At 34.8% G+C, this 16320-nt stretch overlaps 1 protein-coding gene across 8 annotated transcripts in view; it reads right to left on the bottom strand.

Annotated features, from left to right (window-relative positions):
• LOC575934 (myoferlin) overlaps positions 1-16320 on the bottom strand; it is a 159786-nt gene that overhangs the window by 59363 nt on the left and 84103 nt on the right. For 3 of the 8 annotated variants that reach the window (XM_030985697.1, XM_030985702.1, XM_030985699.1), the window contains 2 exons: positions 15085-15198; positions 10817-11034 (listed from right to left, as the gene is read on the bottom strand). In XM_030985697.1, the coding sequence (XP_030841557.1) occupies positions 10817-11034; positions 15085-15198 (332 nt within the window). The remainder of the gene's footprint in view (positions 1-10816; positions 11035-15084; positions 15199-16320) is intronic. The other 5 variants (XM_030985700.1, XM_030985703.1, XM_030985701.1 and 2 more) reach the window with 3 other exon arrangements.

The following is a 16320-nucleotide window of genomic DNA, read 5'->3' as shown; positions in this document are numbered from 1 at the left end:
TCTCAAACCCATCCCGCCCTCCCCCCATTACGATGTTATAGAACAGGCCATGTGCAATGAATATCTAAAACCAGACAGAGAAGTGATACCTTTCTTCAAATTAGTGAATAGAGACATGGGCGTTCATCTATTTCATTATTTTTAACCTAATTTTTCAACTCCAAGTTTACACTACACCGTGATTCTATTCCAATACCATTTTGCCTACCAATTTTTTCATACAGAAAACTTAAGTTTATTTAAGTCTTCTCCCCTCCTGTATTTTTCTAATTTCACATTTCTTTACATGCACTTCACATCCCTTCATCTACATAGAATACAACCATCTCATACCCACCCTCTATAGCTACAATGTAATCATTACACATTTATATCATGCATTTAGGACTGCAGTTTGAAAATGTGCCATTGGCATGGATACAAGAAAAGCAAAGTAAGATTTTATATTTTATATTTTAAAAGATTTGATATATCACCTTTCCTTTCAGCTCATCAACTGTTGATTGCCACTAGATTGAGATCAGTTGGCAGGCAGAGGGTTAAATAGACACAGTTAATAATAGAAAGATCACAAGAGATCACACAAACCTAATTTACAATATACACTTTTTACAAAATTTTAATTGAATTTAAATGCTCACAACTTTGTTATTTCTGAATTACTTTAAAATGAAAACAACCATTTTCAGGGGGGGGGGGGGCGTTAAATTAGTTAGTGCAGGCTTTAGAAAAATAAATCATTTATTACCTCATCAAATTTATAAAACTTTTAAATACTATTTGTTGTGACTGAAGTTTTATAAGCCAATGAAACCTAAACCTCAAGTCTTGAGTAAATTCTGTTGAGTAAACCTTTGGTTGAAAGAACCTCTGGTACATTGGACTACGACAAGATTGCATCTCAAAAGGCCCTTTAGTTTTTCTCTCTTAACAGTCAACCTAGGTCTGCATACCTAAACTATGCCAGAGTTTGAAATGGGGCAAGAGCAAACCTGGGATGGTGAAGATGCAATCAAATACTATCATGCCTTGATTAATAACATGACCCAACTAATTAAATCATCTCTCCCTCCTCTTCTTATCTGATCATTGGTCGTCAGTTCAACCTATCCATCATCAACATTCTAGACAGAACATTCATGTAATACATTCCCTCGGGCCATCCTCTCGTTAGCCGCGATAGGAAGCCCGTAATTAGGCCCTGCCTTTCGCGCTTTGTTGGTCGCTCTGATCGCTCCTCCGTTTACGCTTCACCAATGATTATACCAATGAGATGATGAGGATGAGTAATAGAGACTGGTTAGTAGGTTTTCTCTTCTTCTTTTTTCAGAGCACGGTTTGCGGTCAGGCGAAGCGACGTAAACATAATTTCAGACAGATCTTGTGGTTTTTCCACATTGCGCATTGGCAGTACCTTGGTCTTTGCCTGACACGCAACAGTGTTTCAGTCCCAGGGTTGGCCCTAGACAACCATCTTTCAAGGGCAATCGTTTGACGCCTAGTGGTGGTTCCTGACTAATTAAACCCAGTCTTACCCAGTCGATCTCTCAAATCAATTCCTGGTACTGATCTAATCAAAAATCTTTCTTTGTTAGAATTTCAAACGGGCATGCAAAATTGTAAACTTCCTTAATAATCTTTCCTACGACCCAATGATTCGAGAGTTTTAATTGCTTTGTTTTTGTAATGAAAGCTTCTATTATGGGACCATAGCAATATTTTGAAAGAAATACTCTCCTAATTGGCCAAGTCGCGAAGGTTACATCCATCCAACTATTCTAAACTATTACCCTTACAAAACATTCATTATTTTGTCTGTACTGTTGATGTAAAATAATAGAAATAACAAGTTTGATAAGCTTCAAGACTAACCTCTCTCAATCTCTGCAAAGCCATTTCAAAGGAAGGTAAAAAACATTCAGATTACAATCAAAATCTGCCAGAAATAATATGAAGAACTAGACTACTTGATTTAAAAACAAAATTTTAATTTTATTTCAAATTATATATTTTCTGCATATTTTTATAACCTTATTACATGTAGTTTGAAAATTTTAAGTTGCTTAAATTTCAACCAATTTTCTTGGGTAGTGTGAACTTCATTTTTTTGAGAGATAAACTACAAGGAATATTGGGAAAGAGAAATACAGCCCCGGCCCCCCCCCCCCACTCAGTGTTATTTAGGGTACGCATATGCTCGTACCCTTTTTTTGAAAGCACCCCCTATCTGAGGACTGCCAACATTTCCGAACCCCCTTTCGCGGGCTTTTCGCGTGCTTTTCCTGCCTTGGAGACCCCCCTAAATCAGGAAAAATGCTCAATGTACCCCCCTAAATTCGGAATAATTTCTCAGGAGTCCAAAGAGATGAGAGAAAAAAAGAAAAACACCCCCTTTTTAAAGAAATCTCCGGGTGAAAAGTCAAATACACCCCTTTTTTTACAATTCTCGGGCCGGACTTTGTCGCACGAAAAGTACCCCTTTACCGGACATTTTGGCAACACGCATGCGGTCATTCCGACCTCTGAGTGGGGGGGCCGGGAATACAGCCTATAAGCTAACAAAGTGAAAAATACAGATATTCAAGTATACTAATAGATAGATACAAGAAAGACGAATAAAAAATAATACTAGAGAAGGAAATGAAAGGGCAAGGAATAGCAGTGGACACCAAAAGAGAATCAGAAGGACTGAAAGAAATTTACAACCTAGGTTGAAAGATAAACATAGCAGAAAAGGCTTGTGGAGGAAGAATCAATCAGAGAAATTAATTAACTAGTAATTAATAATTTGACAAGAGAAAATGCTGAAGACGAGTGAAAAGATGAAATACTTTTACAAAGCATATGAGAAAAGGGAAGGAGATCGAATGAAAGTATAATGAAGTTAATATAAAAAAAAGTTTCACACAATCCAGGGTCTCTTACATGGACGTTGCCAATTTGACAGCATGCCAACTCTTGTGAGACACAGCGCAAAACAAAAGATTAATTGTAATCCCGACACAGAAGGTATCATTGGCAAATGTCATCTAATGTCCTCCTACTTAATTCCATTTTTAACAAAGGATATGTAGCAATTAAATGGAAATTACCTTCTTGGTTTTTTTTCCACACATCATTATCTTAACAAGGATAAAACCTTACACTGCTATAAACATAGCAGAGAATGAAAGGGTCAGATTGAGTTGATAGTAAACCTAAACAAAATGAAATCACAAATAATTACACTTTTTAAATTCAGAAGAATTATTCATGCCAACTTGGTAGCCTAGCAAAATGAAGAGGTATGAAAATATGCATCTGGAAAGCAAAATGTATAATTGTTGAAAATTCTTTTCTCATTTAATCATGGTAGACCATATGATTAAGGACACAGAAGGCCTGTCTTTATTAGCTTCAGTTTGCCAGATAACCTGCTATATTCAGACTCAGGATATTATCCTGAAGCTCTAAATTGCATTACAAGATCGATACGCTCAAACGGGCGCAAATTAGCCCGCTATTTCATAAATAGCGGGATATTTTGGAAACAAGACCAAGATTTCACAGAATATTTTCTTGGCAAAATATCCCGCTAATTGCAACTGCGGGCTGATAAAGACGAAAATTAGCTGGATAATTTGTGATCAGGATATTTCAAATAGCGGGTTATTTGGCAAAACTCGGGCATGTCAAATAACAACTTTTCATCCACAGCTGTCATAAACTAGTATGCATTTTGTGTTCCGTACGCGTCTTTTCGTGCTACAACGTTTCGCTGTCCCTCTAAAAACGAATATTCACTTTCAGAAAAAAATGTAGAAGGCAGTCTGAAGAGTACTAAAATTTGCTGACATATATTGATACCTCCTTAGGCGAGTTAAAGGGTTATATCTATCTCCATAGGAAAGCAAGTTTTGAAGATGGGTGACTATATCATGCATTTCCAAAATTATGATTTCATGCATTTACTTATTTATTCAAATTGATTGACAGAAGAAAAAAAAAATTAGATTTAATTTATGCCTGTTGGGTGGGTTTTAGAAGGAAGAGTAGTACTTTCTGAAATAATACGAAAAGTCATATCTAACATTTCTTCCAAATAAACATAAACCTAGTGAGTCTTTAGGCGGTGTCACGCAGAAAAATCCCTTGAAAAATCCTTCCAAGGGAGAATTTTCTTGCTTCGTTAGAGGATTTTTAATGGGATGATTGATGACAGACAGCAATTAAGAGGAAACTAAAATCCTGATAACTTAAATCCGGAGTTTTGGCCTCTGTGTGACGCCGCCTTTTAAGTATCAAAGAAGAGTATTTCAAAAAGATTACATACACTACCACGACCTTTCCCATCAAGACATCACAACATCCCGATTATCTGTTTAGAGAGAGAGAGCTCTACTCAAGGCCATAGAACAGAAGAGGGAATGCCCATCAATATCTACTTTCCACATACTTTTCACCAGGGTTGGGCAACCAGGATAACAAATCAACTGAATTTCACCAAGACACTTTTCTTTTACCGATACTCTTTTCCACGATAGAAGAAGGGGGAGGGAGGAGAAGGAGAAAATATGACGGTAATAACAATGAAGAGAAATAAATGTAATGTAAAGCATATATTCATTTTATCATCCACAGTTAGGTGGATTGGGTAGGGTATATTTAATACAAAATCATTAAAACTTAAGGCAGCTCATCCAACTTTCCTGCAAGTACCACAATGCCTTGCCCAGTATTTCACAAAAGAATTGCTATGCAATATTTTATTTTGTTCGCAAGTTCAAAGAAATTATTTCTGAATAGCTAAATGTATTTAAAGTGTGTCATCCATCTAGACGTACTCTACACTGGGTTTTTTTGTGGGTGGAGGAGGGGTAAGGGTATACATTCAGGCATCCCAGGAACGCAAATGAAGATGGGACCTTGTTTATTTATCTGCTATTCTCTACTTCTGGTATCCAAACCCTTAGGAGCAGGTAGGGTAATTAGGAATGCGTTAATCTGGGTAAAAGGGGGTTGGCTTTATATTCAAGTCATGGCTAACAAACCCGGTAGCTCTTCCCCAGTTTCCTCTTCCCAAAGGAGACAAGTTTCTTGAAGCCTTTCTTCTTCTTCTGATTCCGAACAATTTAATGGGAGAGGTGAAAAGAGAAGAATCATAGAAGATGAACAAAAGAAAAATCAGCGTTTGTCAATTCAAGATGGGAGAGGGGGGAAAAAACAGGTATCCTTGATGTCCATCGATCTGCTTGCGAGAAAAAGAAAATGAATGATTAGTATTGCAAAATAAGCATCAAATTCCTAGAAAAAATTTAATTTTGTAATAAAACATTGCTTGCATCCTTTGAAATCTACCCGTTTGAGTATGTTGCAAGTGAACTGTTAATAACACCTGTTGTACAAGAAGGGGTGTATGCCAGTGACATTGCATCATAGTGCATAAATAAGAATGCCCCTATTTAATAATAATAATAATAATAATAACGTTTTATTTACCCAGGGTAGCCACTTCAGTTATGAAACTGCTCTTCCAGCGGGCCCTGCATAACATAATATGTTATTACTACCCTTCTCCAATCTATTATGCTGAGCGCCTAGCTAGAAGGCAGAAGGTCCCATTGTTATAGGTCTTTGGTATGACTCGGCCGGGGTTCGAACCCACGACCTCCCGTTCATGAGGCGGGCGCTCTAACCAATGAGCCACCATGCCCGGTAATACACAGGCAACACTGAATCTTTTGAAGAGACCCAATGCTACGAACCCCCTTACTTTGTTAAACCAACATTTGTAAAAACGGCAACCAAATTTCAATAATTGTATTTGTTTAGAATACAACAATACTAAAATGAAAACATTTTTCTTATTTTCATTTTTGTGGGCATGTAAACATTGGTGTATAGAGCAGCCCAATTTGGTTGCCCTCTCAATTGAAGCAAGTGATAACATTTGATTTCGGTAACACCTCGTAAAAGGTGAGATTTTCTTTAAGAATAGATTTGTAGACTACTATATTAAAGGAGGTAACCCAAAAAACAAACCAAAATGGAAATAATTCAATTACCTAAACAAAATGGAACAAAGAAATTCATTGTAATGATATTCATAAATCATATCAAATAATAAGTCCGTTATGTGTACAAACAGATACTGACTGATTATAAACAATAATTATAATGATGCATGCTTATTAAGAAAAACATGTTTGTATCAAATAAAAGCACAATAAAGGTTCATCTACACTAAAATAGGGAAGCAAAACACGATCTACTTAGAAGTACTTTAGTAGTTCAAGATTACAAATTTTACAAATCAGAAACCAAAATAATGAAATTCAGAACTGCTAAATGAAAAAGGATTAATATAAAAGAGAAAAACTAGAGAAAATGTTAAACAAAATAATAAATGAAATAAATTGCATAAAAAGCTGTGGTTACAAATTTGATAGTTCAGAAGTTAAATATTGAAAGACTTTCATTTTTGGCATGACTATCAAACAAGAAAATCAATTTCATCGATAAGAAATAAGCAAGACAACGATGTCATGTTGAAACAATTAAGAAAAGATGGCAAAACAATCAAGTCCAAGCAAATAAATGTCATGTATAAATGCAACTCAAAACATAAACACGAGTACACTGCAACCAAACAATAAATTAGTAATGAAAAGTTAGCTAAGTTAGTAGTGGGGTGATAATGGTGGACGATTGATTTTAAAAATGTCTCCTGTCCAAAGGTTTAATAGTTGAGTGTCTGAAAATTTGAAACTTCTACTGAAGACAATAATTTTTGTATTTTTATTCAAAAATACTCATTAATATATTCAGCTGGAAAAATTTCATGACAAACCAAAAAATGTTGAATTCAATGTTCTATGTGTATCTCACTCCTGATTCCAGGACTCAATATATGGAGATTTCATAATTTCCCATAGGAAAGTGAAAAGTATGCCGCAGACCTGCCGCAGACCTGCCGCAGATCTGCCGCAGACCTGCCGCAGACTTTTAGTCTGCGGCAAAGAGTATGCCGAAGTATGCGGCAGAAAGAAATTTTGCTGCAGACTTGCCGCATACCAGTATGCCACAGGAACAGTCTGCGGCAGATCTGCGGCAGGATGAAATTTTGCTGCAGACTTGCCGCATACTAGTATGCCACAGGAACAGTCTGCGGCAGATCTGCGGCAGGATGAAACTTTGCTCCAGACTTGCCGCATACTATAGTATGCCACAGGAACAGTCTGCGGCAAATCTGCGGCAGGATGAAATTTTGCTGCAGACTTGCCGCATACTAGTATGCCACAGGAACAGTCTGCGGCAGATCTGCGGCAGGATGAAATTTTGCTGCAGACTTGCCGCATACTAGTATGCCACAGGAACAGTCTGCGGCAGATCTGCGGCAGGATGAAATTTTGCTGCAGACTTGCCGCATACTAGTATGCCACAGGAACAGTCTGCGGCAGATCTGCGGCAGGATGAAACTTTGCTCCAGACTTGCCGCATACTAGTATGCCACAGGAACAGTCTGCGGCAGATCTGCGGCAGGGCGAAAAAATTGCTCCAGACTTGCCGCATACCAGTACGCCACAGGAACAGTCTGCGGCAGGTCTGCCACAGGAAATCCCATTAAAGTCTAATAGGGCCAATTGAAACCAATCATCTCATGCATATTCATTATTACTTTACACGTGTGACAGAAAAATACATTTATCATGATTTGTTAAGCAAATTAAGCGGTGCACATCATTTTTGTGATTTCTATTTTCCTTTTGCCATTATTAACCAATAGATAATTTTGTCTGATCATGTTACAATTACATTCACGTTTAAGCAATAGATATATTGATTACTAACCAAGAAACTATGATTACTAACCAAGAAACAATATACATATTTAGTATATATATGTGTACGAGCCTGTGTCAATTTAAATGTTACTCTTGAATACACTTCAAATGATCAAAGTGATGAAGTTAATACAATTGAGAATAGAATATACTTAATTGGTAATATCGACATACATATTGGTATTACCTAATTGGTAATATCGATATTGCCAATATCGATTATGAAGTATCAATCAGTTTATCACTGGTTCTTCTACATGCAAACTTTATTGCCACGTACTGGATATGAAAGAGTATGCGGCAGGTCTGCAGCAGGTCTATATGAGATATGAATATTCATGACGAAGAGTCTGCGGCAGGTCTGCAGCAAGTCTGCGGCAGACTCTTCATCATACTGAAAGAGTATGCGGCAAGTCTGCAGCAAGTCTGCGGCAGACCTGCCGCAGACTCTTCATCATACTGAAAGAGTATGCGGCAAGTCTGCAGCAAGTCTGTGGCAGACCTGCCGCAGACTCTTCATCATACTGAAAGAGTATGCGGCAAGTCTGCGGCAAGTCTGCGGCAAAACTAATTTGCATGTGAAAAAGATGACTGTCTGCGGCAGGTCTGCTGCAGATCTGCGGCAAGTCTGCCGCAGGAGTATGCGGCAGGCTCATTTCTTTCCTATGGGTTATTCCCCTATATGAGGATTATTTTAGGGTTCTGATTATTTGCATATTAATGTCACCCTTCCTTGTTTGATTATGTGAATGAAGACAAATAAACACAGCAGACAAAATTCTATGCTGTTCTATCTAATTACAAATTCTGTCAGATGCTCGTATGCTAACACACTCTAGAATACAGGGCATCCATGTATAAAGTAAATTAAAACACCATGCATGTTGAATATTGTGTAAAGAATTCTTCTAATGAATGTTTAATCATATATTTTGTTCTACATGAGGGGTATGTACATGTATGTCTCTGTGTTTGAATTTGAATTATTAGTAAACTTCATTCATATAAACTTTGTGCGAAGTGCTCCATTATTATTAATGCATATGCATGTAGAAATAGGATTTTCAACATTTCTTTTTGTTTTTTGTAAACTTTTAAAATAAATTCTATCTATCTCTCGATACAGTTGGGACAGCAATTGAGATATAGGTTCTCCATAACTTTCTGTCTTCAAATGTTCCAGTTAAGAAATATGTGCTAAATGAACAACATCAGTACCTAACTGCAAACATTTTAATTTTCTGTTATGAAAGAGACAATTTCTGTCTGGTGCTTAGACGTCATGCTTTCTAGCTTATAAAAGTCTTGTTGGTGTATAAAATATGTTGTGTTCAGCGTGTTCCCTTTTTCTGTGTTTGTGTATGTGCACACGTGTGCTGTGTACTTTTATACCTTTCATGGAAACTTACCTTTTTATCGGTCACAGAAAAATTTTCCAAATATTTGAAGACCTTTTGGTCAGTTTCAAATGTAAAAGAACAATGACATACACATATGATGATGGGTTTATATACATGAAATTTATATTATGTTGCATGGAAATATACACTTTTATTGCAACTGAAATGTGTGGGTCTCTAGAATAACACTGATTAGAAATCAACTGCATGCCATTGTAATACCTTAACCCTTCCTGGGCCACCACATTTTAGGACATTTGTTGTAAATAAACGTTCAAGAGTGAAATTTTGACTCCGTTTAGTTTGTTTCATTAACAATTTTGGGCATTAATCATCTTCCATGAATTTGAACTTCATAATAGAGTTAAATTGTCACTGTTTCCAACAGAAAGAAACAGAAATTCTTTAAGTCAACTTAAAGTTGAACACTCCATATTTGTGAGGATTTTTGCTGCTCATGGGCCAGGAAGGAGCTATGATCAAGCTTAGCAAAAAGCCAGTTCGTAAATACTTTCTACAAATGGGAAGATAAAAGTCATATGTTCCCAAATTGTAAAACCCATTGAGAAGAATACTGGTATCGTGCTCATGAAAGTTGTGTAATCAGTATTCATTTACACACTGAGAGTACATTTATCTGATACACAGGCGGCAGTATTCTTCTCAAGAGGCAAACAAAAGGCATTCTCCATCACTCCATTGCTTTGGCAGTGATTATTCTAAAATGCACAAGTGGGACGTATCCATCGTGTAAAAGATATGTGGATATTTTGGGGTCATGCATTTCCGAAGCTATTTACGAACTGGCTTATTAGGGGTGAGGCACATACAAACGCTGAATATGTATTACAATTACATGCAAACATGAACATTGAGGAGTTTTGTTAAAACATGACCATATTACAAGTATCCAGTAGTATCTGTTAAATGTCAATTTTTGTACAGATTGACAGAAATCATACTGTGCCAGGAAAATAACCTTTGATAATCTTTTGTTATGCATATTCAATGCATATCAAAAGCAAATTTCCTTTCATAGGGACAGTAAGGGCGTCGAATTGAATGGAATTGTTTTCTTTCTTTTATTTTTTGAGGACCAGAAATGTTGGCTCCTGGAATGGAATATTTTAATTTATTATTATATGAAATGCATGATATTACATGGAAGTGCATGAACAATCAATGAGGCTTGGGTTGGGTTTGTTTGTTTGGATTGGAATATTACAGCAACGGAACAAGGATTATATGTCATGCATGACAATTTGGGACAAGTTTTTTTAGTAATGCTGTTTTATAAAAAGCACCTGTTAGTTCTCAATCGACATTCCACTGGTATTTCACAATCAGATGAGGATGAAAATAAAATAACAATACTAATAATAATAAAAATAGTATTAATAATAATATTAATAACAACAATAAGAACAATAACATCAATAATAACATCAATAATAATAATAATAAAGACGTTAATATAATGCGCAACATATCCACCCAGAGGGTGCTCAAGGCGCTTACAATGAGCTACATATAAACTACACTAAGATACAATTATGCTTACATTACATGCAAAAAAATACAAATCTTTCATACCTTCTTCTTGACTTTCTCTTCCTCTCCACCCTTCCCATCCTTCTTCTTCTTCTTGTCGCCCTTCTTTACTGGTTCATCTTCCGGCATCATGATCACATGGTCAGCCTCCCCAGCATTCTCATGGCTGTGTGTGCTGCCCTCTCTAGGTTGCCCAGGAGCAGTTTGTGCGGCTGGGGGCAGTGGGGTCTTGCCATCTTCAGCCAATGAGGGCATTTCTTCTGTGAGAAAGTTGCGGGAGATGAAGATGAAGGAAAAGAGGCAGGTTAACAAGCTGCAATGGACATTGGTTTATTAACTTGTCCATTGTAGAACATAAAAATAGGAATAATATTAAAGACCTAAAAAGAAACGCATAGTGTAATCAAAGGTATCAATTTTATCCAACAAAATGTGTTTTGTTCTTTTAATTAATATCTACAAAAGCTATTATCACTGAACATGTTATGTTTAGTGAACAAAAGGTGACAATTAAAAAATACAAATTGTCAGTATTTTGTTATTGTAATATACAAAGTATTCATGTTTTAACCTTTCATATACCATTTGATTCAAATTCCAACTAAACAGTTCATATGTAGGCAAAAATTCCCATTGACCTTAATAGTTTGCATGAAGACTTTGGGAAAATTTACTTGCATCATATTCAAAGTCTATACTATATGAAGCAATATAATTTGAAGCATAAAATTAATTTCAACATGAAGTTCACATTATGCAAAAGCACATAACCACAAAACATATAATATAAGCTAGAAGTACGCAGTACAAAGCAAGGTTACAAAAAGGTGAACAATTTGATGATATTCTACTTAAACTACATACACATGTATGTATACTGAGAGCTTGAACAGGACTTGTCAACATCAAAACACTGACATGAATCTAACACTATGCACTTAAGAACAGTTAAAGGACATTGCAGAGATCTGCACTCTCAAACATGATGAAGAAAGTTGTTTAAATAAAAAGAAAACAAAACTGTTTTTTACCAATTTGTACAGTGTACAGGTTTCTTCTCTATTATTGTTGCCTCTCAAATATATAGCACAATTGTTCACGATTTATTGCTACCATTACCAGGAGGTGGCTGCTGAATTTGTTTTGTTTGTATGTTTTACATGACTGCTATTAAAAAAAACATGTATATGCTTGTAAGTAAACTCTTTCATGTGAAAGAAATGTACACCAAAAATACCTAAAATTATCAAGGAAACTGTACAGTGGTGGCTAATAGCAAAACAATCTTTACAAATAAGATGTGCAAAAAAAAGAACATCAAAGTATGAAAGAAATGTTTCATGAAACAATACATCTTAAGTTAATATCAAGATATCAATGCGGAAGTTGGTTAATCACTCAAGGGCAACAGGTAAACAAGAGGGTATAAGACAGTATATTAGAGGAACAAACAAGAAAGAGGTTGCAACTGACACCGCAAATTGTTACTGTGAACCAGCACCAAATGTTAGTGAAAGATTAGGTGGAAAGACACTAAGGAAATTATTGAAGTGTTTTAACAGAAGCAACACTAAAAGGAAAGTAAATTCTATTGTTCTTACATTTATCTCAATGTTTAGATTTAAAATAATTTACATTGAAACACTACAAATAATAATTATTGGGTGGAGAGATTCTAAGGTTTCAGTAATTTGATTTGATTTTCCCCTCCCAGCCACAAATGATGCCAATTAAATCATCAACACTAATAATACTACAAAAGACAGCAACAATTAACATTAAGGCAAAACAATGAAAATTAGGTAAAATCATTAAATGACAAAGATTGTTATATCTACAAATTTCTTTACTGGCAATTGTTGCATTACACCCAACTATGAAGATTATGTGGCAGGACAATTCAGTTGAAGTTAACTGTTATGTTTTTAATCAATTAAAAAAAAAAATAATTATCTTAAGCTTTTTTGGACTTAAGCCACATTTATATCACATTTGGACAAACATAATGTGGCAAATTTCCAGACATTATAATTAAAAACAACAAGTTTGCATCCTATTTTTTGTTAATATTTGCCGCTCCTATGCGTGACCCACTGCAAATTGGCCGCATAGTCAAGGGATAAAGGGAGGTCGGTTATTTTTGTAATTTTTTACTCGGCATAATTTAACAAACGCCTTAAAAATATGTACAAACAAAATATTTCTGGCACACGTTAAATGGCTTATTGGGAAGGAAAAACTATAATGAAAATTTGATTTTAGTAGCAATAAAGTAGATTAGAAACCATTTTATTGCATTAATTTGGAAAAGCTGATTATCCATATAGGCTTTGACTCTAGGACATTTCCATCAGTTTTGTTTGGTATCATTTGAAAAAAGTATAACAAAATTTGTCATGACTCAAAGGTATTCACAAAATTTCCTTGAAAATTAAAATACCTCTATTTGTTAGTATTATTACAGTAATAATCACTATTTTAACATTAAAATTATCATCTCTTAATTGCTGTGATGATTAAACTAGTATAAGTATCACTATTTATATGTGCCAACTGGATGTTTTCGTAATGGTGTTTGTTTAGATTCATTAAGTTAAATTTTCTCGATTTATTTATGGCAGAATAAAAAAAAATGAAATGCACCTGATATAGTAATCTTAATGTTTTTTCAAATATATGGAATCTTTTGATAAATAAACACTTTGCCTCTGTGGACGAAATGTGAGGGTTGAATAAGTTCCTATTTAGATGAATGCCTAAAATACTTTAAACCGAGGTGAAACATATATAAATTATGAACTAGTCATGATAATTCAAGATTGAATTAGTCATAAAAACATGCCAAACACGTTTACATCATACTCAGATGTTGTTTATACACTAATCAGGAAAGCTCATTAAAAGGCACTGCATAGTGAAGCGTAAGGAGTTTGCGCTAAAAGCAGACAAGAAACGATATTACACAATTATCACAGCATCACATATGAAATAGGAAATATCATCAAACACATACATGCAGTCTAACTTACTAGCAAACAATATCAACAATAATGTGCACATTTAATGTTCACTGCATTCATGAACACCGCTCGATACTTTGTAATTATGCCAAACACTGCAAGCCAGACTACTTTTAATTTCTCATGTTCATAAAAACCTACATGACAATATTAAGCAAAGTTAGCAAACATCTTCACTCTAAAGAAAACACAGCTTTACTAACAATTTTTCACATACAGTTGTACATCTAGTATAAACATACTCTATATTGATGCAGTTTCCTTGTTTTTTTGTTTTGTTTACTTTGCAAAGAATTCTAACATTGAATATCATAAAAATAGGTGTATTACTTTAAGAAATTTGTCTTTTTTAATTCAATAAATAAAGAGATTAATCAGTTCAAAATATACATAATTTACAAGTATCACTTATTTCTTACTTACAAAGGATCATACAAGTGATGTTAGAAATACAAAACAAGTTTGACTGAATGAATTATATTTATATCTAATTAGCTGGATCATGTGCGCATGGCGAGAAAAACAGTATGTACACCAGTGGACCATCAAGCTGATGTTAAACACTACAATTGCAATTACTAATGATTTGATATTCACCAAGGGCAATAGATGTAAACACATCTGAAATTAAAGGAGTACATAGAGCATTTAGAGCTTCTAATAAAGAAACTTCCATGTTTTTTAACACCAGCAGTGCATTTTTTTTAATACTCAAATCGTTTCAGTCAACATATCAAATCAAACAACATATAATAACAAAACATTTCCCTGATGGTTAAATAATTTCACCAATGTCGTACAACACACCACACGATATGAATGGAACAAATTGAGAATCAAAATTGCCTAAATTATGCACAATTCCATGAAAACCTGAAAAATTTTAACAAAAAAAGTTAATGTGCAAAAAAGGCATTGTTCAAATAACTTTGCTACATTTGTAGAAGCATTATATATCTTAGCAATTTTGAAATGACTCTTTAAAAACAAAAGAATATGAATATTATATACAGACAGTATAACATCACAGGTTCTGAAAAGATGAAATATCATTGTTAGTAATGGGAGCATTCGATGCTATGATATAGTACTAGTCTATATCAATGGTCTACCATTCCATGCGCAGCCCAAGTCAGACCCATATGAAGGTAAAGATGTTGGTAATGCTAGTAAATGATGGATTAAATAGAATTAAAGTTAATGAACAGCATGAGTGGATTTTGATAAAATAGATGTAGGGGCAGGCTTTGACCGAGTCTACGAGACTAGATGGGTTAATTGTGGGCTGACCTGGCGTAGTATGTGCTTGGATTGTTAACCTCCGCACACTCGTTTCCATTAAATCGCTAGTTATTTTGGCCAGCTCGTCCGATGTAAAACCAACATCATCTTCACCATCTTCTCCTATATATAGCGAGAGGCAAGAGACAATTTGGAGCAAGAAAATTCCCATCAATACATCAATACCAATTCTGATTCAATATTCCTAGTAGAACAATATTTCTTCCCCATTTTCAGAGACTATTACAAATACTCTGGGACTATTAAATACAAGAATGCCAAAGTTCTCAGAGTATTTATGGCATGACAATGTGGTTCATCCTTTTGGTATAAACTGAATATTTTGAAAAGAGAGGTGAAGTAATGAATATTTTAATAGAAATTGGGTACTGTTATATGATACTTGCATGATTTATGTTTCATGAGAAAACTTGTGGGGTAAATATAGAGGTGCAAAATCATGCTCTTAATATACCTTTTAATCAAATACAAATATAAATCCTTCCTTTTTCCTCATATTACTGGAAATTGATGAGGACTAATAATTCAATGACACCCCCATACGTGTCAAACACGCCACAAAAATTGCTGCAAATCAGTGATTTAAGAGTAAATTGTCCACACTTCCAATGTCTTCCTCTCTACTGAGGAAAGCAAAACCAGTGACTTTAAAAAATGATGTTCATTCATTAACAAGTGATCGACTAGTCTATCCTCTGTTACAAAACTTTATTTAACATAACACTAACTTTTAACTGTGAGATCATAACAGTGACAAAATAATGCATCCAAGTTTGAGTGTAACATAACAATATGAAGTATGAAAAAATGGATTTATGAATGTAATGATGGAGTATGGATTTCTCAAATTGTATTTTAAGCCACTTCTAATTGTGCCTCAATTTTTTTTAAATGTTTGCGATTACTTAAACTGCATGTATATCATTGGATATAGGACTATACAACAAAAAACAATTTTGGCAGGCTTTTCACAGCAATCTTCTTCATTTAAACAGGCAACAAGCAACGCTCAGGTTAACTCAGCAATGCGAGAGTTATTTCAATATGAACCAGTGGAATGTGATGCCCTTTTTTCACAATCAATTCTAACACACAAATTTTGCTGATTATAATGAAATTTTGTTCATTGTAAACATCGTATGAATGAATCCTTTTAAACATATAGCCACAAGAATAAAAGCATTTTTAGGCTTTTATGTTGCTGCTTGCAACTGATGGTCAAAG

Source organism: Strongylocentrotus purpuratus, unplaced genomic scaffold (assembly GCF_000002235.5).
Source record: "Strongylocentrotus purpuratus isolate Spur 01 unplaced genomic scaffold, Spur_5.0 spur5_scaffold_15, whole genome shotgun sequence".
Classification (NCBI taxonomy): Eukaryota; Metazoa; Echinodermata; class Echinoidea; order Camarodonta; family Strongylocentrotidae; genus Strongylocentrotus; species Strongylocentrotus purpuratus.
This window is presented reverse-complemented; position numbering and strand designations above follow the sequence as displayed.